The 25,659-nt window shown below is 38.0% G+C and overlaps 1 protein-coding gene across 2 annotated transcripts in view; it reads left to right on the forward strand.

The window, feature by feature from the left end:
• The window catches only part of sdk2a (sidekick cell adhesion molecule 2a), a 428,423-nt gene that overhangs the window by 248,768 nt on the left and 153,996 nt on the right, over positions 1-25,659 (forward strand). For both annotated transcript variants that reach the window (XM_061974231.1, XM_061974232.1), the window contains exon 3: positions 8,692-8,851. In XM_061974231.1, the coding sequence (XP_061830215.1) occupies positions 8,692-8,851 (160 nt within the window). The remainder of the gene's footprint in view (positions 1-8,691; positions 8,852-25,659) is intronic.

A 25,659-nucleotide genomic window follows, 5' to 3' on the forward strand; every position in this document is an offset into this window, starting at 1 on the left:
TGTAGTTTCATACAGTATAGGCGACATTTATATACCCTCGGTTACACTTTTTTAAATAGATTCAAACTTGCACATGGAAAGTTGAAGTGAGGGCTTTAGTTGATATAACACTCCCATCAGGGGGTTCATTAATCCAGCACAACAGCGGCACATTTATGAGTAAAGGTAAGACCATAATAACGTTTTTTTATTAAATGTGCTTTTTTGTGTGCTACAGTTTGTATGTGTAAAGTTAAAGTTAAGTTAAAGTAGCAATGATTGTCACACACACACTAGGTGTGGTGAAATGTGTCCTCTGCATTTGACCCATCCCCTTGTTCACCCCCTGGGAGGTGAGGGGAGCAGTGGGCAGCAGCGGCGCCGCGCCCGGGAATCATTTTTGGTGATTTAACCCCCAATTCCAACCCTTGATGCTGAGTGCCAAGCAGGGAAGAATGCTGGTATGAGCTTTTAAACATAACCCGTTAACTGCTGCCAATCAAATGGTGAATAAGTCTGTGATGAAGTCAGTGCCTCACCAGCCATCAACCTCACCGCACGTCACTGATATGTATATATATATATATATATATATATATATATATATATATATATATATATATATATATATATATATATATATATATATATATATATATATATACACACACACACATATATATATGTATATATATATATATATATATATATATGTGTGTGTGTATACATATATACATATATATATATATATATATATTTATATATATGTGTGTATATATATATATATATATATATATATTTTTTTATATATATGTGTGTATATATATATATATATATATATATATATATATATATATATATATATATATATATATATATATATATATATATATATATATATATATATATATGTGTATATACATATATGTATATATATGTATGTGTGTGTGTGTATATGATATGTGTGTGTATGTTACTCATCAGTTACTCAGTACTTGAGTAGTTTTTTCATAACATACTTTTTACTTTTACTCAAGTAAATATTTGGGTGACTACTCCTTACTTTTACTTGAGTAATAAATCTCTAAAGTAACAGTACTCTTACTTGAGTACAATTTCTGGCTACTCTACCCACCTCTGCAAGGGACATGTAAGCAAATATTAACATTGCTGTATGTATACTTTTGACCCAGCAGATTGTCACATTTTCAGTAGACCCATAATAAATTCATAAAAGAACCAAACTTCATGAATGTTTTTTGTGACCAACAAGTATGTGCTCCAATCACTCTATCACAAAAAAATAAGAGTTGTAGAAATGATTGGAAACTCAAGACAGCCATGACATTATGTTCTTTACAAGTGTATGTCAACTTTTGACCACGACTGTAGGTCTTGTTTTGGATCTACATTGCGCTGGCGCTCCTAATGTTGTGATCGTTAAGTGTCTATACTCCCACAAGGGGAAGGTGGGATTTGTTCGAGAGACCTGATAGCCGCTGGCAGTAGCTGAAGAGTTGTGTGATCTCCATCAGAGAGTGTTCTGTGCGCGGAAAAAAAAAACATCAGACGGACTTTCTGCCACTACCTGCTCATTAGGCATGTGGTGCCTGCCGGAAACATCCAGGCATGTTTTTTTGTTTGTCTGTTTTGCATTGCTAAACTAATCAATGCACCACCGGGTTTACTCGGTTCTTGTGTGTATGACTATTTATGAACAAATACATTGCAGAACACTGCAGCAACGGAACCGATGTTGTAATGGCTTCAACTGCAGCTGCTGCTATCTTGTGGCGTTAATGACAAACTACGAAACCAGTGACGTTGGCATGTTAGGTAATTCGTGAATAAAAACAGAAAACAATGATTTGCAAATCCTTTTCTACTTATATTCAATTGAATAGACTGCAAAGACAAGATATTTAAGGGGCATTTTTACTACTGTGTTACATGGCCTTTCCTTTTAACAACACTCTGTAAACGTTTGGGAACTGAAGAGACCAATTTTTTAAACTTCTCAGGTGGAATTCTTCCCCATTCTTGCTTGATGTACAGCTTAAGTTGTTCAACAGTCCGAGGGTCTCCGTTGTGGTATTTTAGGCTTCATAATGCGCCACACATGATCAATGGGAGACAGGTCTGGACTACAGGCAGGCCAGTCTGGTACCCGCACTCTTTTACTATGAAGCCACGCTGTTGTATCACGTGGCTTTGGCATTGTCTTGTCGAAATAAGCAGGGGCGTCCATGATAACGTTGTTTGGACGGCAACATATGTTGCCATCCAAAACCTGTATGTGTCATTATCCGTGTCCCGGATCATGTTTTGTTATGTTCTGTTAGTTTTTGACTCCCTTAGTTCCTGTTTGTACACCTCTGGGTTTGTTTTAGTTTCCATGGGGATTAATTGGGTTCATTGGGGCGGTATAGCTCGGTTGGTAGAGCGGCCGTGCCAGCAACTTGAGGGTTGCAGGTTCGATCCCTGCTTCCGCCATCCTAGTTACTGCTGTTGTGTCCTTGGGCAAGACATTTTACCCACCTGCTCCCAGTGCCACCCACACTGGTTTAAAAATGTAACTTAGATATTGGGTTTCACTTTGAGTCACTTGAGAAAAAGCGCTATATAAATGTAATTCACTTCACTTCACTTCACCTGCCTCTGGTTAGTGGTCGGCACGCTCAGCTGCTGTCAACCACTAATCAGAGAGCTATTTATTCACCTTGCTTGCCACGCTCAGTCTGGCTTGATCATTTGCTACATGCAACAGTTACGTTGGGTAAATTCCTTGTCTCCTATGTTTCTTGATTCCTGCGCTAATTCTCGCCGATCGGTCTGTTTTTGGTATGTGTTTGATTTTTGAGGAATAAATCATGTTCCTACCTGCACGCCTTGTCCGGAGTCGTCCGTCTGCGTCCTGGAAGAACGACCCCGCCGTGACAGAATGTACCTTTCAGCATTAATGGTGCCTTCACAGATGTGTAAGTTACCCATGTCTTGGGCACTAATACACCCCCATACCATCACAGATGCTGTTTTTTGAACTTTGCGCCTAGAACAATCCGGATGGTTTTTTTCGTCTTTGTTCCGGAGGACACGACATCCACTGTTTCCAGAAAAATGTGGACTCGTCAGACCACAGAACACTTTTTTCACTTTGTATCAGTCCATCTTAGATGAGCTCGGGGCCCAGCGAAGCTGGCGGCGTTTCTGGGTGTTGTTGATAAACGACTTTCGCTTTGCATAGTAGAGTTTTAACTTGCACTTACAGATGTAGCGACCAACTGTAGTTACTGACAGTGGTTTTCTCAAATGTTCCTGAGCCCATGTGGTGATATCCTTTACACACTGATGTCGCTTTTTGATGCAGTACTGCCTGAGGGATCGAAGGTCCGTCATACCATCGCTTACATACAGTGATTTTTCCAGATTCTCTGAACCTTTTGATGACATTACGGACCGTAGACGGTGAAATCTTTAAATTCCTTGCAATAGCTGGTTGAGAAATGTTGTTCTCGAACAATTTGCTCACGCATTTGTTGACAAAGTGGTGACCCTCGCCCCGTCCTTGTTTGTGAATGACCGAGTATTTCATGGAAGCTGCTTTTATACCCAATCACGGCACCCACCTGTTCCCAAATAGCCTGTCCACCTGTGGGATGTTCCAAATAAGTGTTTGATGAGCATTCCTCAACTTTCTCAGTCTTTTTTGCCACTTGTGCCAGCTTTTTTTGAGACATATTACAGGCATCAAATTCCAAATGAGCTAATATTTGCAAAAAATAACAACGTTTACCAGTTCGAATGTTGAATATCTAGTCTTTGCAGTCTATTCAATTGAATATATGTTGAAAAGGATTTGCAAATCATCGTATTCTGTTTTTTATTTACTATTTACACAGCGTGCCAACTTCACTGTTCTTTTTAATGTTTTTTTGCTAATTAATTGAAGAATTTGTGAGCGTATTTACTGAAGTTTTAAAGTTTTTTGTTTTTCATGAGTGTTGTAGGAGCCACTAGGCCAGGGGTCGGCAACCTTTACCAGTCAAAGAGCCATTTTGACCAGTTTCACAAATTAAAGATAACAATGGGAGCCACTAAATTTTTTTGAAATTTAAAATGAAATAACACTGCATAATAAGTTGTTGTTTTTTGCTTTGTGCTATGTATAAACCAGGGGTCTCAGACACGCTGCCCATACCTTAATATGGAATTTGAATGCTACTGCAGCACGCGGATTTTATATGAATGGCGTTTGTCAGCGTCATGCGCGCCGTGATGGTACAGCATATAGCACCCACTACATCCAGCGTACCTGATAAGCCACATCTTGTATGGGGGTTACTCTTGCTCACGTAGGTGACAGCAAGGCATACTTGGTCAACAACCACACAGGTTACACTGACGGTGTCGGTATGAAAAAAAAACTTTAACACTCTTACTAATAATGCGCCACACTGTGAACCCACACTAAACAAGAATGACAAACACATTCCGGGAGAACATCTGCACCGTAACACAACATCAACACAACAGGACAAATACCCAGAATCCCATGCAGTCCTAACTCTTCCGGGCTACATTATACACCCCCGCTACCAAACCCCGCCCACCTCAACCAACGCACAGAGGGGGGGGGTTGATGTGTGAGGGAGCAGGGTTGGGGTGGGGGCGGGGTTTGGTGGTAGCAGGGGTGTATAATGTAGCCCGGAAGAGTCAGGGCTGCATGGGATTCTGGGTATTTAGGCTGTTGTGTTTATGTTGTGTTAAGGTGCAGATGTTCTCTTGAAATGTGTTTGTCATTCTTGTTTGGTTTTGATTCAAAGTGTGGTGCATTATTAGTAAGAGTGTTAAAGTGGTTTTATATGGTCACCGTCAGTGTAACCTATGTGGCTGTTGACCAAGTATGCCTTGCTGTCACTTGCGTGCGCAAACAGACAATGCATATTTCAAGAGGCTGGGCTGGCACGCTGTTAATACATATTGTAGAGGGTGCTAAATACTGTACCATCATGGTACGCCCTTATTATTAGGTGCCAAATACTGTACCATCATGGTACGCCCTTATAATTTTTATAAGGTTGAAAATCGGAGAATATTAATCCCGAAAGTATTCTGCGAGAGGCACTGAAATCCGGGGGGGTCGGCAAGTCAGCTGCTGAGCCGCATCAGAGTGATCAAAGAGCCGCATGCGGCTCCGGAGCCGCGGGTTGCCGACCCCTGCACTAGGCAGTTTCCCAAAGGGAGCGTTTTGGTGGCATTTGTGCACGCATGGCTGACACTCGGAGGTGCTCATTCATTCTTATTTACAGTAGCAATGGCGTTCAATTTTCCCTACCCGTGTTCCAGCTGGCCGAGGATGCCCTCTCTCTCTCTTGCAAAACAACCAATTCTGCCACACCGACCTGCGCTCCTACAGCCATAAATCTCAGGGTGTTTGTGGAGAAGGTTTCCAGCAATCAAGCGTGGTCAGTGGACCCCACAACCAGGCATGCCGCGGGCCTTAGTGGCTCACTGTTGGTATGGGGTCTAATTAGCACACCCTCTCTCCACCAAACACAAGAGCGATCAACCCCAGTGTCGCCTGTGGCTGGCCAGGCAGACGGATCAATACGTCTGATCATGCCTTTTTCATCAAGTGAAATGAAAGCGCTTTGTCTTCACCTTAAAGCCTTTCTCAGTGTGTGTGTGTGTGTGTGTGTGTGTGTGTGTAAGGAGGCCGGTATAATGTAGTTGCATTAGGGAACTATAAAGATAAATAACAGGAGGTGCTGAGCATAACTCATCCTGTCAGGGAAAGAGGTTTCAAGGCTTGGAAACTTTGTGTTTTTTGTTTTTTTTTCCCACCACTCCAATCCCTTCACTACTTCTTAACTTGCCTCCTTGTATGCAGAGGGCTATATTTAGACATAATAAGCAAGAAGTTATAAAATAATTACTATAATATTGAAAAATGTGTCAAATATAAGACACAAATGTATTAATTGATTAATTTCCCATGATGAATGACGTAGTGTGTATCTAATACTCTAGCTACCTCTCAAGTAATGAGTAAATAAATAATGACTACAATATTGAAAAACATGTCAAATATAAGACACTAATGTGTTAATTGATTCATGTCAAATATAAGACACACATTTATTCATTGATTCATTTACCATGATGAATGACATATTGTATATCTAATACTCTAGCTACCTCTCAAGTAATGAGTACAAAAATAATTACTATGATATTGAAAAACATGACAAATATAAGACACAAATTAATTAATTTATTAATTTGTCATCATGCATGACATATTGTGTGTATATATAATACTCTAGCTACCTCTCAAGTAATGAGCAAATAAATATTGACTATATTATTGAAAAACATGTCAAATATAAGACACACATGTATTAATTGATTAATGTACCATTATGCATGACAAATTGTATATATAATACTCTAGCTACCTCTCAAGTAATGAGTAAATAAATCACTATAATATTGAAAAACTAGTCAAATATAAGACACAAATGTATTAATTGGTTCGTTTACCATGATGGATGACATATTGTATATCTAATACTCTAGCCACCGCTCAAGTAATGAGTAAATAAATAAAAACTATAATATTGAAAATCATGTCAAATATAAGACACAAATGTATTAATTGATTCATTTACCATGATGAATGACATATTGTGTATCTAATACTCTAGCTATCTCTCAAGTACCGGTAATGAGTAAAAAAATAATTACTATAATATTGAAAAACATGTCAAATATAAAACACAAATTAATTAATTTATTAATTTGTCATCATGCATGACATATTGTGTGTATATATAATACTCTAGCTACCTCTCAAGTAATGAGTAAATAAATATTGACTATATTATTGAAAATCATGTCAAATATAAGACACAAATGTATTAATTGGTTAATTTGCCATGATTAACCAATTAGATATACATGTTGTATATCTAATACTCTAGCTACCTCTCAAGTAATGAGTAAATAAAAGACGATAATATTGAAAAACATGTCAAATATAAGACACACATGTATTAATTGATTCATTTACTATGATGAATGACATATTGTATATCTAATACTCGAGCTACCTCTCAAGTAATGAGTAAATAAACAACAACTATAATATTGAAAAACATGTCAAATATAAGACACACATTTATTAATTTATTAATTTGATTATATTAGATTAAACGTGACTGTGATTGGATACTCACTTGTCACTCCCAAGTGGGAATCCAATCACAAGTTGTAATTTGCTAAAAGCAGGAAGGGGCACCGGAGCCATACCCGGACAACAGAGAAATCATCGGTTCTCACTTTTTTAACTCACAAAAAAAAAAGTTTGAATATTTTATTTATTTATTTTTCCACATTTAATATGTTCTTTACAATTCTTCAAATTGTGTTTTAATTGCTGATGCGTTTTAATAGATTTTTAAATAACTTGTTTTGTACACTGTTGATGTGCTTCAATAACCAGTAGTGCGTATATTTGTTTCCGTATAGTATTTCTCCAGCAATGGTCATGTGGTGACATAAATCATGGTATTTTGAGAGGTAATCATTGAAGTCGGACATCACTGAAGGCCTAGGTGGGAAACGCACGGCCCCCCACTGGGACCAAATGAGTGAACTCGGGTTCACATTCCAACACAGTATGTGGCAATAATGCACTTGTAACATTTAAAAAAAAGTACCACTGATAGTCACACACACACTAGGTGTGGTAAAAAAAAAACTCTGCATTTGACCCATCGCCTTGTTCCACCCCCTGGGAGGTGAGGGGAGTAGTGAGCAGCAGTGGTGGCCGCGCTCAGAAATCATTTTTGGTGATTTAACCCCCCCCAATTCCAACCCTTGATGCTGAGTGCCAAGCAGGGAGGCAATGGCTTCCATTTTTATAGTCTTTGGTATGACTCGGCCGCGGTTTGAACTCACGACCTACCGATCTCAGGGCGGACACTCTAACCAACATTGAGAGCCAAGAATGGTGAACAAATAACAAAAAAACAGGCAAAAACAAAACGTTTAATACGTTATGCTCCATTTCCTCCGAACATCTTCAAGATGCAATTCATCAGCCATCATTTCCACACAGTCTTAGTGATTAATCGGTCAACTAATCAATGACTGTGTCCATGCCTAGTTGATTTTTTGGTGAAGAAATGCAATTGCTCAGTGAATAACGACAAAATGCCAGCATATGGAGAAGCCGGGGCTCAATCAATTTGGTTCCGATCCAAATTAGAATTGTGCAGTCTGTGCCGTTCTACTTTTTTCATTATTGTGTGTGCTTTTTTGTCCGCGTCCTCTTGCCAATTTGTGTGTTTGTGTGTGTGTGTGTGTGTGTGTGTGTGTGTGTGTGTGCGTCCATACTGCATGCGGATCCAGTGCCACGGCCTGGTTCATTTACACGCCCCTCACTTTCTCTCTCTCTCTCTCCTCAGCCAGAACGTTCGAAATAAAAGAATAAGCCACTTTCTTTTTTTTCCGGAACAACTTATTCCATGCAGACTCGTCTGGTGACCTTCAAGGTCTCAATCAGTGCGGAGGAGGAGGGGGGGGAAAAATGGAAATGGCTCACTCTGAGAACCTCATTTCCTGCGAATTGCCGTGTTGTGTGTGTTACTAAATCACCGCCTTCTCGCCGGCGACTAAACCTGAGCACCGACTTTCTGTGTCCAATAGATGACGTGCCACCTTATTTCAAGATGGAGCCTCCTCAGACCCAGGTTCATCTGGAGGGCAACCGGCTGGTCCTCACCTGCATGGCCGAGGGCAGCTGGCCCCTGGAGTTCAAATGGATCTACAACGGCACCGAGCTGACCCGCTTCTCCTTGGAGTACCGGTAAGCAATCATCCCTCAATGTCTGCCTTATGATATGAAACTGACCTTAAAGGCACTGCCTTTGCGTGCCGGCCCAATCACATAATATCTACGGCTTTTCACACACACACAAGTAAATGCACGCATACTTGGTCAACAGCCATACAGGTCACACTGAGGGTGGCCGTGTAATCAACTTTAACACTGTTACAAATATGCGCCACACTGTGAACCCACACCAAACAAGAATGACAAACACATTTTGGGAGAACATCCGCACCGTAACACAACATAAACACAACAGAACAAATACCCAGAAGCCCTTGCAGCACTAACTCATCCGGGATGCTACAATATACCGGTCCGTGAAGCATTTGCTACCGGGCCGCAGAGAAACATTAAATGGCTACTTAACTTTAGCCTGTCCCACCATTGGCTGCCATTAGAGGGCCGCATGTAACAGTAAATAATTATAGAATTTGACTATGAATTTAATTATTTTACTCTTTTTTTTAACGTAAAGAGTAAAAAAAAAAAATCTGTGGATTTTACCACTGTTTTTTATTGGAAAAAAAGCTGCCAGACTTTTGCTGTAAAATATAAGGTGTTTTTATTTTATTATTATTTTTAAAACATATTACTGTAAATAGAAATACAGTAGCGCTGTTTAATTTTATTTTGGCAACTCAGCTTCCAGTTTTTTTACCATATTAAAATGTGGTACCATAAAATCATCAACCGTGGATTTTACAGTTAAAAAAAAAAACAACAACAAAAAAACTGACAGCTCAGTTGACCGAATATTACTGTTAAAAAAACAAACATTAGTCTTTTTTTTTTTTTAAACTTACTGTAAAAAAAACTCCCTAAATTTTACGGTAAAATCTATTGGTCATTTTTATAGTGTACAATTTGATGGATAATAATAATAATAATAATAATAATAATAATAATAATAATAATAAATAAATCATAAGTTAATCAGATATTTAACCTCTAAAGGCCTTAGTGGCCACATGCGTGGACAGCCCCTTTTAGCTCTTATTTCCAAAATTGTGGACACTACTGAATTGGGGTCTTATGGCCACTTATGTGGACACTTATACTGCTACCTGGTGGTGTCAGAAGAGTATAACATACAATGGAATTTGGAAAAAAAAAAAGTGTAAAAATAAAAATGTGCATGTCACTACACATGAAGTACACATATGTGTACTTATGGACTAAGTACATCATATTAAAAGATGATTTTTAGTTTTTATTCTAATTAGGGTCCAATAAGCCCAAATAGCAAAGAGATATTAAAAAAAGCATGTAAACAAACAGCTTCGGCCTTAAGGGGTTAAGTATTTGTTTGGATTTTGACCAGGAAAGTTAGATACTATAATATTTGTTGCAATATTGGACACTATTTTTCCCCTTGTCAAACTAAGAAAAAAATGGAATACCTTTAGTCAGAAAATAAGAAAGAACATATAAGGTATTTTATTGACAAATATTATTGCCAGGCTTTTGCGGGCCATATAAAATGACGTGCAGGGCCTTGAGTTAGACACATGTGCACTAGACACAGCAATGAGCTTGTTTATAGATGTACAATAAAACTCCTCACGGGAAGTTGCCATTTGCTGTATTAGTTCTAACTTTGTGACACGATACAATGCACATTAATGAACATATCAGACAGAAAAGTGACAGATTGTAACCAAAGGCTGATTTCAATCAGCATGTCATTGCAAAGAAACACTAATTCAGCGTTATAGTGAGTTGTATTTTTCATGCACGTTATCCTTGCTGTATTTATCTGGCACGAGTGGGAAGCCGGTCCCTGAGAACAATGCCGACATTAAACCGGTCCGTGATACAAAAAAGGTTAGGGACCACTGGTCTAGCTATGAAAATATTATATTTATAAATACCGTATTTCCCGGACCATAGGGCGTACCCTATTATAAGGTGCACTGCCGATGAATGGTCTATTTTTGATCTTTTTCCATATATAAGGCGCATTGGATTATAAGACGCACTGCCAACGAATGGTCTATTTTTGATCTTTTTTCATACAAAAGATCCAATTAAAGGAGTCATATTATAATTATTATAATTCCCATTCCCATTGAAACAAATGGGACATTCTTCAAAGTTCCACAACTCCCACATTTTTCAACCTATTCAAACAATTCCACCGTCAACACATTCTACCATTCTGGAAATTCAAACCATATTTTTTCCAAATTCAAAGAAAATTCCAGGATTTTCCAGAATTCCTGCTTTTCCAATGCACCCTTTTTTCTGGCGACTACTCCTTCTACATTCTTAAAGGTATTTTTACCGTTCCACGCTCAAAAAAATTAGTGGGACATTCTTCAAAGTTCTACAACTCCCACATTTTTCATCTGATTCAAAGCATTCCACCTTCAACACTTTCCACCCTTCTGGAAATTCAAACTTTTTTTCTAAGTTCAGAAAATTTTCAGGATTTTCCAGAGTTTCTGCTTTTCCAAAACACCCATTTTTCTGGCAACTACTCCTTCCACATTTTTCAAGGCATTTCAACCGTTTTGCCGTCAAAAAATTCCTCTTAATCAGGACAAAAAACAAAGTTGTTTTTTGAACTGGAAAAATTCCCGGTTTTCCAGAAATTCCAGGAATTCCGTAATACCATTTCTCAATTTAACATGTTACTACTTCAACATTTCTCGACTGATTTGAAAAATTCAACATTCAAAATTTTACCATTTTCAAAAAAATTCCTGCTTCTACTGATATTCACTAATTTTTTTGTAAATTCCCTTTGAAATTAATGGAACATTCTTCAAAGTTCCACAACTGCCACATTTTTCATCTGATTCAAACTGTTTTTGATGTGGAAAAATTCCCCGATGTGTCCCGAAATTCCAGGAATTCCTTAATACCATTTCTCAATTCAATATGTTGCTACTTCAACAATTCTCGACCGATTTGAAAAATTCAACTCATTCAGACCATTCAAATTTTTTACCATTTTCAAAAACATTCCCGCTTTTACCCAACATGTTACTACTTAAACATTTCTCGACCGATTTGAAAAATTAAACTCATTCAGACCATTCAAGTTTTTTACCATTTTCAAAAAAATTCCTGCTTTTACCGAAATTCCCCAATTTTTTTGTAAATTCCCATTGAAATTCAAAGTTCCACAACTCCCACATTTTTCAACCTATTCAAACAATTCCACCGTCAACACATTCCACCATTCTGGAAATTCAAACCATATTTTTTCCAAATTCAAAAAAAATTCCAGGATTTTCCAGAATTCCTGCTTTTCCAATGCACCCTTTTTTCTGGCGACTACTCCTTCTACATTCTTAAAGGTATTTCAACCGTTCCACCCTCCCAAAAAATGTCTCAAAAAACTAAGTTGTTTTTTTTTAACTGGAAAAATTCCCGGTTTTCCCGAAATTCCAGGAATTCCGTAATACCATTTCTCAATTCATCATGTTACTACTTCAACATTTCCCGACCCATTTGAAAAATTCCAACACCAACCATTTCAACTCATTCAGACCATTCAAGTTGTTTACCATTTTCAAAAAAGTCCCGTTTTTCCCGAAATTCCCCAATTTTTGTGTAAATTCCCATTGAAATGAATGGGACATTCTGCAAAGTTCTACAACCCCCACATTTTCCATCTGATTCAAAGCATTCCACCTTCAACACTTTCAACCATTCTGGAAATTCAAACTATAATTTTGTAAGTTAAAAAAAAATTCAGGATTTTCCAGAGTTTCTGCTTTTCCAAAGCACTCTTTTTTCTGGCGACTACTCCTTCCACATTTTTCAAGGCATTTCAACCGTTTTGCCGTCAAAAAATTCCTCTTAATCAGGACAAAAAAACTAATTTGTTTTTTGAACTTGAAAAATTCCCGGTTTTCCAGAAATTCCAGGAATTCCGTAGTACCATTTCTCAATTCAACATGTTACTACTTCAACATTTCTCGACCGATTTGGAAAAATTCAACTCATTAAGACCATTCAAGTTTTTTACCATTTTCAAAAAAAATTCCCGCTTTTCCAGAAATTCCCCAATTCTTTGGGAAATTACCATTGAAATGAATAGAACATTATTCAAAGTTCTACAACTCTCACATTTTTCATCTGATTCAAACTGTTTTTGAACTGGAAAAATTCCCCGGTTTTCAATTTCTCAATTCAACATGTTACTACTTAAACATTTCTCGACCAATTTGAAAAATTAAACACATTCTGACCATTCAAGTTTTTTACCATTTACAAAAAAAATCCTGCTTTTACTGAAATTCCCCAATTTTGTGTAAATTCCCATTGAAATGAATGGATTATTCTTCAAAGTTCCACAACTCCCACATTTTTCATCTAAATAAAACTGTTTTTGAATTGGAAAAATTCCCCGGTTTTCTCGAAATTCCAGGAATTCCGTAATACCATTTCTCAATTCAACATGTTACTACTTCAACATTTCTTGACCGATTTGAAAAATTCAACTTATTCAAACCATTCAGGTTGTTTGCCATTTTCAAAAAAATACCCGCTTTTACCGATATTCCCCAATTTTTTGGGGAATTCCCATTGAAATTAATGGAACATTATTCAAAGTTCTACAACTCCCACATTTTTCATCTGATCCAAACTGTTTTTGAATTGGAAAAATTCCCCGGTTTTCCCGAAATTCCGTAATACCATTTTTCAATTCAACATGTTACTGCTTCAACATTTCTCGACCGATTTGGAAAAATTCAACTCAATCAGACCATTCAAGTTTTTTACCATTTTCAAAAAAATACCCGCTTTTACCGATATTCCCCAATTTTTTGGGAAATTCCCATTGAAATTAATGGAACATTATTCAAAGTTCTACAGCTCCCACATTTTTCATTTGATTCAATTTGTTTTTGAACTGGAAAAATTCCCCAGTTTTCCCGAAATTCCGTAATACCATTTCTCAATTCAACATGTTACTACTTAAACATTTCTCGACCGATTTGAAAAATTCAACTCATTCAGACCATTTTATGTTTATAACCATTTTCCCAAACATTTCCGCTTTTCACGAAATTCCCCAATTTTTTTGTAAATTCCCATTGAAATGAATGGAACATTGTTCAAAGTTCCACAACTGCCACATTTTTCATCTAATTTAAACTGTTTTTGAACTGGAAAAATTCCTCGATTTTCCCGAATTTCCAGGAATTCCGTAATACCATTTCTCAATTCAACATGTTACGACTTCAACATTTCTTGACCGATTTGAAAAATTCAACTTATTCAAACCATTCAGGTTGTTTACCATTTTCAAAAAAATACCCGCTTTTACCGATATTCCCCAATTTTTTGGGAAATTCCCATTGAAATTAATGGAACATTATTCAAAGTTCTACAACTCCCACATTTTTCATCTGATCCAAACTGTTTTTGAATTGGAAAAATTCCCCGGTTTTCCCAAAATTCCGTAATACCATTTCTCAATTCAACATGTTACTGCTTCAACATTTCTCGACCGATTTGGAAAAATTCAACTCATTCAGACCATTCAAGTTTTTTACCATTTTCAAAAAAATACCCGCTTTTACCGATATTCCCCATTTTTTTGGGAAATTCCCATTGAAATTAATGGAACATTATTCAAAGTTCTACAGCTCCCACATTTTTCATTTGATTCAATTTGTTTTTGAACTGGAAAAATTCCCCAGTTTTCCCAAAATTCCGTAATACCATTTCTCAATTCAACATGTTACTACTTAAACGTTTCTCGACCGATTTGAAAAATTCAACTCATTCAGACAATTTTATGTTTATAACCATTTTCCCAAAAATTTCCGCTTTTCCCGAAATTCACCAATTTTTTTGTAAGTTCCCATTGAAATGAATGGAACATTGTTCAAAGTTCCACAACTGCCACATTTTTCATCTGATTCAAACTGTTTTTGAACTGGAAAAATTCCCCGGTTTTCCCGAATTTCCAGGAATTCCGTAATACCATTTCTCAATTCAACATGATACTACTTAAACATTTCTCGACCGATTTGAAAATTCAACCCATTCAGACCATTAAAGTTTTTTACCATTTTCAAAAAAATTCCTGCTTTTACCGAAATTCCCCAATTTTGTGTAATATCCCATTGAAATGAATAGGACATTCTTCAAAGTTCCACAACTGACACATTTTTCATCTGATCCAAACTGTTTTTGAACTGGAAAAATTCCCCGGTTTTCCCGAAATTCCGTAATACCATTTCACAATTCAACATGATACTACTTCAACATTTCTCGACCGATTTGAAAAATTCAACTCATTCAAACCATTCAGGATTTTTACCATTTTCAAAAAAATTCCCGCTTTTACCGATATTCCCCAATTGTTTTAAAAATTCCCATTGAAATGAATGGAACATTATTCAAAGTTCTACAACTCCCACATTTTTCATCTGATCCAAATTGTTTTTGAACTGGAAAAATTCCCCGGTTTTCCCGAAATTCCGTAATACCATTTCACAATTCAACATGTTACTACTTAAACATTTCTCGACCGATTTGAAAAATTCAACCCATTCAGACCATTCAGGTTTTTTACCATTTTCAAAAAAATTCCCGTTTTTATTTTCCCCTATTTTTTTTTAAATTCCCATTGAAATGAATGGAATATTATTCAAAGTTCCACAACTCCCACATTTTTCATCTGATCCAAACTGTTTTTGAACTCGAAAAATTCCTCGGTTTTCCCGAAATTCCGTAGTACCATTTCACAATTCAACATGTTACTACTTAAACATTTCTCGACCGATTTGAAATATTCAACTCATTCAGACCATTCAAGTTTTTTACCATTTTCAAAAAAATACCCGCTTTTACCGATATTCCCCAATTTTTTTGGAAATTCCCATTGAAATTAATGGAACATTATTCAAAGTTCTACAACTCCCACATTTTTCATCTGATCCAAACTGTTTTTGAACTGGAAAAATTCCCCGGTTTTCCCGAAATTCCGTAATACCATATCACGATTCAACATGCTACTACTTAAACATTTCTCGACCGATTTGAAAAATTCAACTCATTCAGACCATTCAAGTTTTTTACCATTTTCCAAAAAAGTCCTGCTTTTCCCCAAATTCCCCAATTTTTTGTAAATTCCCATTGAAATGAATGGAACATTCTATAAAGTTCCACAACTCCCACATTTTTCATCTGATGCAAACTATTTTTGAACTGGAAAGATTCCGCGGTTTTCCCGAAATTCCAGGAATTCCGTAATACCATTTCTCAATTCAACATATTACTACTTCAACATTTCTCGATCGATTTTAATATTTCAACTCATTCAGACCATTCAAATTTTTAAAATGTTCCCAAAAATTCCCGCTTTTACCGATATTTCCCAATTTTTTTTGTAAATTCCCATTGAAATGAATGGAACATTCTTCAAAGTTCCACAACTGCCACATTTTTCATCTGATTCAAACTGTTTTTGAACTGGAAAAAATCCCAGATTTTTCCCGAAATTCCAGGAATTCCGTAATACAATTTTTCAATTCAACATGTTACTAATTCAACATTTCTCGACCAATTTGAAAAATTCAACTTATTCAGACCATTAAAATTTTTCCCAAAAATTCCCGCTTTTACCGATATTCCCCTATTTTTTTGGAAATTCCCAATGAAATTAATGGAACATTCTTCAAAAATCCACAACTCCCACATTTTTCATCTAATTTAAACTATTTTTGAACTGGAAAAATTCCCCGGTTTTCCCGAATTTCCAGGAATTCCGTAATACCATTTCTCAATTCACCATGTTACTACTTCAACATTTCTCGACCGATTTGGAAAAATTCAACTCATTCAGACCATTCAGGTTTTTTATCATTTTCAAAAAAATTTCCGCTTTTTCCGATATTCCCCAATTGTTTTAAAAATTCCCATTGAAATGAATGGAGCATTATTCAAAGTTATACAACTCCCACATTTTTCATCTGATCCAAACTGTTTTTGAACTGGAAAAATTCCCCGGTTTTCCCGAAATTCCGTAATACCATTTCACAATTCAACATGTTACTACTTAAACATTTCTCGACCGATTTGAAAAATGCAACTCATTCCGACCATTCAAGTTGTTTACCATTTTCCCAAAAATTCCCGCTTTTACCGATATTCCCCAATTTTTTTGTAAATTCCTTTTGAAATGAATGGGACATTCTTCAAAGTTCCACATTTCCCACATTTTTCATCCGTTTCAAACTGTTCAAACTTCAACATTTTCAGCTTGTTCAGGAGTTGTGTGCTCTACTTCAACAATTCAAAAAAAAAAAATTCCAGGATTTCAGTTCAACTTCATCATTGGAGCATTCACACACAATTGTTGTGTGACCTCTAAGAGACAAATATTATAATATGAGATCATTAAGTATTAAAAAACACTTATTTGCCTAAAATAAAACACTTCCTGCACCTGCATTTATTTCTAACTAATGGCTCACATTCCATCTGTCTTGAATTTATTCCAGTTGTGTCTAAATTCCACCCCAGAGACGGCACATCTTGCATCAGGGGGGTTGTCAAATGTATTCAGATTTGTATCTGGCGTCGCATTCAACATGCATGAGATGGCTGTGAGCAGATAACTCTCCCATTTACAGCGCGGGCTGTTTGTTGTTGCGGCAGCAACAAAAATCACACAAAGCTTCTTTTTCCTCAGATTGTGCCAGCGTGTGGGCGTGCTGCTCGCTTTGCTCCGTCAGCACTAAGATGCCGTTTCACTGGCCACTGACTTCCTGCGGACACTTTTTGTTTTTCCTTAGTCATTTTCTGGTTAGCTTACCGTAACACAAGCAAAAGGCAAGATGCAGTGTGTGTGTGTGTGTGTGTGTGTGTGTGTGTGTGTGTGTGTGTTAAATTGTCAAAACAGGCACCCCTGCTGCAGTTCGGATATGGACGATTATAAGATCGATAAGTAAATGTCAATATTCGGTAATTGATTTATTTATAGTAAATTAAGTAATAAAAATAGTTTTAAAATTGGGCTGACTGCACTGAGCCACCTCACCGAAAGATCCGACCATTTTTTTAAATTTTAGGGCACTTATGTTCCAGTTATGAACACATTTCCATTCATTTAAGACAAAACCCAAAACCAGTGAAGTTGGCATGTCATGTAATTCATAAATAAAAACAGAATACAATGAGTTGCAAATTATTTTCAACTTATATTCAATTGAATAGACTGCAAAGACAAGATATGTAATGTTCGAAATGAGAATTTTTTTTGTGTGTGCAAATAATCATTAACGTAGAATTCAATGGATGCAACACATTTCAAAAAAGTTGGCACAGGGGCATTTTTACCACTGTGTTACATGGCTGTGGAGGTTGACCTCCAGGGGGTTCTTTGGACCACCAAACACCGATATGAGAGCCCGGTTCAGGTTCACAATATAGTTTTATTTTTCCAATGAAGTCTTTTTGTGGCTGTCCGTCTTGCTCTCGCTCTCCCCCAGCTCCCACCCCGTCTCTCCTCCTGGTTGCTGCTTATACAGAGCGGCAGGTGATTAGATGACTTCGAGGCCGGTCCTGGCACACCCTGTTCCGCAACACTCTGTAAACATTTGGGAACTGAGGAGACCAATTTTTGAAGCTTTTTAGGTGGAATTATTTCCCATTCTTGCTTGATGTACAGCTTAAGTTGTTTAAAAGTCCGGGGTCTCTGTTGTGGTATTTTAGGCTTCATGTTGCGCCACACATTTTCAATGGTGGACAGGTCTTGACTACAGGCAGGCCAGTCTAGTACTCGCTCTCTTTTACTATGAAGCCACGCTGTTGTAACACATGGCTTGGTATTGTTTTGCTGAAATAAACAGGGGCGTCCATGATAAGTTACCCATGTCGTAGCCACTAATACACCCCCATACCATCACAGATGCTGGCTTTTGAACTTTGCGCCTATAACAATCCGGATGGTTCTTTTCCTCTTTAGTCCGGAGGACACGACGTCCACAGTTTCCAAAAACAATTTGAAATGGGGACTCGGCAGACCACAGAACACTTTTCCACTTTGCATCAGTCCATCTTAGATGAGCCTGGGCCCAGCGAAGCCAGGGGTGTTTCAGGGTGTTGTTGATAAATGGCTTTCGCTTTGCATAGTGGAGTTTTAACTTGCATTTACAGATGTAGCGACAAACTGTGGTTACTGACAATGGTTTTCTGAAATGTGCCTGAGCCCATGTGGTGATATCCTTTACACACTGATGTCACTTTTTGATGCAGTACCGCCTGAGGGATCCAAGGTCACGGGCTTAGCCGCTTACATGCAGTGATTTCTCCAGATTCTCTGAACCTTTTGATGTTATTACGGACCGTAGATGGTGAAATCCCTGAATCCCTTGCAATAGCTCGTTGAGAAATGTTGCTCTTAAACTGTTCAACAATTTGCTCACGCATTTGTTCACAAAGTGGTGACCCTCCGCCCCATCCTTGTTTGTGAATGATTGAGCATTTCATGGAAGCTGCTTTTATACCCAATCATGGCACCCACCTGTTCCCAATCAGCCTGTTCTCCTGTGAGATGTTCCAATTAAGTGTTTGATGAGCATTCCTCAACTTTCTCAGTCTTTTTTTGCCACTTGTGCCAGCTTTTTCGAAACATGTTGCAGGCATTAAATTCCAAATGAGCAAAAATTAAATGTCGTGTCTTTGTAGTCTATTAAATTAGACTAACACTTAGAACTTTTAGCATATCAGTATGTGGAATTAAATTATGGAATGGATTAAGTAAAGAAGTTAAAAATTGTACTGATATGATCCAGTTACTTACAGAGTACAAAAAAGAAGAATTATGAGAAATACTTTCAACCTTATTGAAAATAAGATATTCTTCATCTCAGTATGTTAATAATGACTGAATTAATTAATTAATTACATATTGCAAAACTGTTGTATACTAATTAATAGATGTTATTTTATTATATAAAAAGGTCAGTAAATGATTCTATATATTTGTAAACGCTTTGAAGTGGGAAAGGGGTAGGATTAAATAAGCTTTGCTTCTTCCTACTCCTTTTCGGGCATGATGTAAAATGAAATGATATGAAATTGTGTGATGTATTATGATGTAAGTGTGTTCATGTTTGAAATAAACTAAAGAAAAAAAAAAGAAAAATTAATATACCGTATTTTCCGCACCATAAGGCGCCCTGGGTTATAAGCCGCGCCTTCAATGAACGGCATATTTCAAAACTTTGTCCACCTATAAGCCGCCCCGTGTTGTAAGCCGCATCTAACTGCGCTAAAGGAATGTCAAAAAAACAGTCAAATAGGTCAGTCAAACTAATAATATATTAAAACCAGCGTGATGTGGGCGCGCATGGAATCGTATATCAACATGGACGAAGCTGCGTGAAAAAAGCCACCCGGCCTCTTCGCGTAAACTTAAACTTACCTTAACCACTCGCTCATCTTTTCTTCATCCATCCCTTCGAGTTAGCTTTTATGATGACGCCGGCTGGAAAGGTCTCTTTTGGCAAGGTCTTCCTTTTGAATATCACCATGGGTGGAAGTTTCTGGCCATTAGCATGGCAAGCTAGAACCACAGTGAAGGATGACTTCTCATTCCCTGTGGTGCGAATATTCACCGTACGTGCTCCCGTTGTATCCACAGTGCGGTTCACAGGAATATCAGTTGCTGTGAAATAGTAATCCGTGTGCGGATGGAGAGATTCCGTCTTTTCATGAACCGGATCCCTGTCGCTTAGTAGGAGCCATTTTGTGGTCTTTACAGATGTAAACACACAAAGGAAATGAAACGTACGGTAATATCCGCGCGCTTTTTCTTCTTCTACGCGGGCGGGTGGTTGCTTACAGTAGAAGAAGAAGCGCTTCCTGTTCTATGGGGGCGGGTGCTTACCTTGGCGGTTGCTTGCGTAGAAGAAGAAGCGCTTCCTGTTCTACCGGGAAAAAAGATGGCGGCTGTTTACCGTAGTTACGAGACCGAAACTTTATGAAAATGAATCTTAATATTAATCCATATATAAAGCGCACCGGGTTATAAGGCGCACTGTCAGCTTTTGAGAAAATTTGTGGTTTTTAGGTGCGCCTTATAGTGCGGAAAATACGGTAAGTTGAAAAGGATTTGAAAATCATTGTATTCTGTTTTTTTTTGTTTTTTTTACAATTTACACAACGTGCCAACTTCACTGGTTTTGGGTTTTGTAAATGTGGGAATTAATTGAGTTGTTTCTTATTACAAATGCACTGTTTTTTTTGTTGTTGTTGTTTTTTTATTGCAAGTGTTAAACGCTTATTTAGTGAAACAAAAAGTCATGTAAAATTGCATCAATATACATAAATTAAAGATGCATCAACAATAAAAAATTTTATCGAATTCTAGCTCCTGAATTGTAATCGTAATCCAATCATGAGGTGCCCAAACATTCCCACCTCTAATAATGACCAAAAACATTATTTTTTTCTTTGAACATGTCTCACTCGCCTCGTAATGATTGTATAATCGTCGAAAATACATGCTTGGTCAAAAATGTTTGCACAAACCACACTGAGTCACAAATCAAATCAAATGTGTCATTTAGTGCTTTCCAGGTCTGTTACTAGTTTGTCAGAAGAAGCTCATATCATGACATAATGACCAAAACACGTCTTTTTCCCTTTGAACATGTCTCACTATCACTATGCTTCACATCATCAAAACAACATGCTGGGTCAAAAATGTGTTTGTGACAGACCACGCTGAGTCTTGTATCAAATGATGGTGTAGATGAGAGCTTTTCAGGTTGCCTTTTGTCAGTTCGGTACAATAGCCTCATATGATTGATTGTATAATCACTAAAAATGGATGCTGGGTCAATAACTATTCACCACAAACCACACTGAGTCACATATCAAATGTATTAGTATTGATAAGAGCTTTCCAGATATGTAATTGATTTGTCAGTTTCCCTTGCTTTTTGCAACAAACCAAACCAATTAATATTCGAAATTAATTAGTTTAATGCAAAACCCAAAACCAGTGAAGTTGGCACGTTGTGTAAATGGTAAATAAAAATCAATCAATCAATCAATCTTTATTTATATAGCCCTAAATCACAAGTGTCTCAAAGGGCTGCACAAGCCACAACGACATCCTCGGTACAAAGCCCACATACGGGCAAGGAAAAACTCACCCCAGTGGGACGTCGATGTGAATGACTATGAGAAACCTTGGAGAGGACCGCATATGTGGGTAACCCCCCCCCCTCTAGGGGAGACCGAAAGCAATGGATGTCGAGTGGGTCTGACATAATATTGTGAGAGTCCAGTCCATAGTGGATCCAACATAATAGTAAGAGTCCAGTCCATAGTGGGGTCAGCAGGACACAATCCCGAGCGGAGACGGGTCAGCAGCGCAGAGATGTTCCCAGCCGATGCACAGGCGAGCGGTCCACCCCGGGTCCCGACTCTGGACAGCCAGCACTTCATCCATGGCCACCGGACCTGTGCCCCCCCCCCCCCTCAAGGAAAAGGGGAGCAGAGGAGAAAAGAAAAGAAACGGCAGATCAACTGGTCCAACAGGGGGGCTATTTAAAGGCTAGAGTATACAAATGAGTTTTAAGATGGGACTTAAATGCTTCTACTGAGGTAGCATCTCAATTGTTACCGGGAGGGCATTCCATAGTACTGGAGCCCGAATAGAAAACACTCTATAGCCCGCAGACTTTTTTTGGGCTCTGGGAATCACTAATAAGCCGGAGTTCTTTGAACGCAGATTTCTTGCCGGAACATATGGTACAATACAATCGACAAGATAGGACGGAGCTAGACCGTGTAGTATTTTATACGTAAGTAGTAAAACCTTAAAGTCACATCTTAAGTGCACAGGAAGCCAGTGCAGGTGAGCCAGTATAGGCGTAAAATGATCAAACTTTCTTGTTCTTGTCAAAAGTCTAGCAGCCGCATTTTGTACCAACTGTAATTTTTTAATGCTAGACATAGGGAGACCCGAAAATAATACGTTACAGTAGTCGAGACGAGACGTAACGAACGCATGAATAATGATCCCAGCGTCGCTAGTGGATAAAATAGAACGAATTTTAGCGATATTACGGAGATGAAAGAAGGCCGTTTTAGTAACACTCTTAATGTGTGATTCAAAGGAGAGAGTTGGGTCGAAGATAATACCCAGATTCTTTACTGATTCGCCTTGTGTAATTGTTTGGTTGTCAAATGTTAAGGTGGTATTATTAAATAAATGTCGGTGTTTAGCAGGACCGATAATCAGCATTTCCGTTTTCTTGGCGTTGAGTTGCAAGAAGTTAGCGGACATCCATTGTTTAATTTCATTAAGACACGCCTCCAGCTGACTACAATCCGGCGTGTTGGTCAGCTTTAGGGGCATGTAGAGTTGGCTGTCATCAGCATAACAATGAAAGCTAACACCGTATTTGCGTATGATGTCGCCTAGCGGCAGCATGTACATACTAAAGAGTGCAGGGCCAAGAACCGAACCTTGAGGGACTCCGCACGTTACCTTAACAAAGTACGAGGTCACATTATTATGGGAGACGCATTGCATCCTGTCAGTAAGATAAGAGTTAAACCACGACAAGGCTAAGTCTGACATACCAATACGTGTTTTGATACGCTCTAATAAAATATTATGATCGACGGTATCGAAAGCAGCGCTAAGATCAAGAAGCAGCAACATAGATGACGCATCAGAATCCATCGTTAGCAGTAGATCATTAGTCATTTTTGCGAGGGCTGTCTCCGTAGAGTGATTTACCCTGAAACCGGATTGAAAAGGTTCACAGAGATTGTTAGACACTAAGTGTTCATTTAGCTGCTGTGCGACAATTTTTTCGAGGATTTTCGAAATAAAGGGAAGGTGGGACACCGGTCGGTAGTTTACCATGAGGTCAGGATCAAGGTTAGGTCTTTTGAGCAGAGGATGAATAACCGCTTTCTTGAATGCTAAACAATAAACAAAATACAATGATTTGCAAATCCTTTTCAACCTATATTCAATTGAATAGACTGCAAAGATAAGATAATTAACGTTCTAACTGGAAAATTTTGTTATTTTCTGCAAATATTAGCTCATTTGGAATTGGATGCCTGCAACATGTTTCAAAAAAGCTGGCACGAGCGGCAAAAAAGACAGAGGAAGTTGAGGAATGCTCATCAAACACTTATTTGGAACATCCAGCAGGTAGACAGGCTAATTGGGAACAGGTGGGTGCCATGATTGGGTATAAAAGCAGCTTCCATGAAATGCTCAGTCATTCACAAACAAGGATGAGGTGAGGGTCACCACTTTGTGAACAAATGTGTGAGCAACGTGTCCAACAGTTTAAGAACAACATTTCTCAACCAGCTATGGCAAGGAATTTAGGGATTTCACCATCTACGGTCTGTAATATCATCAAAAGTTTCAGAGAATCTGGAGAAATCACTGCACGTAAGCGGCTTAGCCCGTGACCTTGGATCCCTCAGGCGGTACTGCATCAAAAAGCGACATCAGTGTGTAAAGGATATCACCACATGGGCTCAGGCACATTTCAGAAAACCACTGTCAGTAACTACAGTTGGTCGCTACATCTGTAAATGCAAGTTAAAACTCTACTATGCAAAAGCGAAAGCCATTTATCAACAACACCCAGAAATGCCGTCGGCTTCGCTGGGCCCGAGCTCATCTGAGATGGACTGATGCAAAGAGGAAAAGTGTTCTGTGGTCTGACGAGTCCACATTTCAAATTGTTTTTGGAAACTGTGGATGTTGTGTCCTTCGGACTAAAGAGGAAAAGAACCATCCGGATTGTTATAGGCTCAAAGTTCAAAAGCCAGCATCTGTGGTGGTATGGGGGTGTATTAGTGGCCACGGCATGGGTAACTTACACATCTGTGAAGGCACCATTAATGCTGAAAGTTACATACAGGATTTGGAGCAACATATGTTGCCATCCAAGCAACGTTGTAATGGCCGCCCCTGCTTATTTCAACAAGAAAATGCCAAGCCATGTGTTACAACAGCGTGACTTCATAGTAAACGAGTGCGGGGACTAGACTGGCCTGCCTGTAGTCCACACGTGTCTCCAGTTGAACATGTGTGGCGCATTATGAAGCCTAAAATACGAGAATGGAGACCCCCGGACTGTTGAACAACTTAAGGTGTACATCAAGCAAGAATGGGAAAGGAATCCACCTGAAAAGCTTCAAAAAATGGTCTCCTCAGTTCCCAAACGTTTACTGAGTGTTGTTAAAAGCAAAGGCCATGTAACACAGTGGTAAAAATGCCCTCGCGTCAACTTTTTTGCAATGTGTTGCTGCCATTAAATTCTAAGTTAATGATTATTTGCAAAAAAAAAAAAAAAGTTTCTCAGTTGGAACATTAAATATCTTGTTTTTGCAGTCTATTCAATTGAATATAAGTTGAAAAGGATTTGCAAATTCTGTTTGTATTCACAAATTACACAACGTGCCAACTTTACTGGTTTTGGGTTTTGTACATTTTGGGTCGAAATGTATATTAAATGAAAAGTATTTATAACAGCTTTCCAGATCTGTTATTGGTGTGTCAGTATACACTTGTATGATGACATAATGACCAAAAAAACATGTTTTTCCCCTCACTCTAATTGACTCAGTCTAAAACTAGCAATTAACTAACTAACCCATGTGTAATTACCACAAGAGAATGGGCAATTACTCCAAAAAAGAACGTCCTCCAGCTGTGCGGACAATGTGTTTGCACATTGGATGCTATCTGCAGTCTGTCCTGAAGAAGACGTGTTTGAGCCTCCCTAAGGTGGCATTATCTGATTGCTATCACA

The sequence above is a fragment of the Nerophis lumbriciformis genome, linkage group LG22, assembly GCF_033978685.3.
Source record: "Nerophis lumbriciformis linkage group LG22, RoL_Nlum_v2.1, whole genome shotgun sequence".
Classification (NCBI taxonomy): Eukaryota; Metazoa; Chordata; class Actinopteri; order Syngnathiformes; family Syngnathidae; genus Nerophis; species Nerophis lumbriciformis.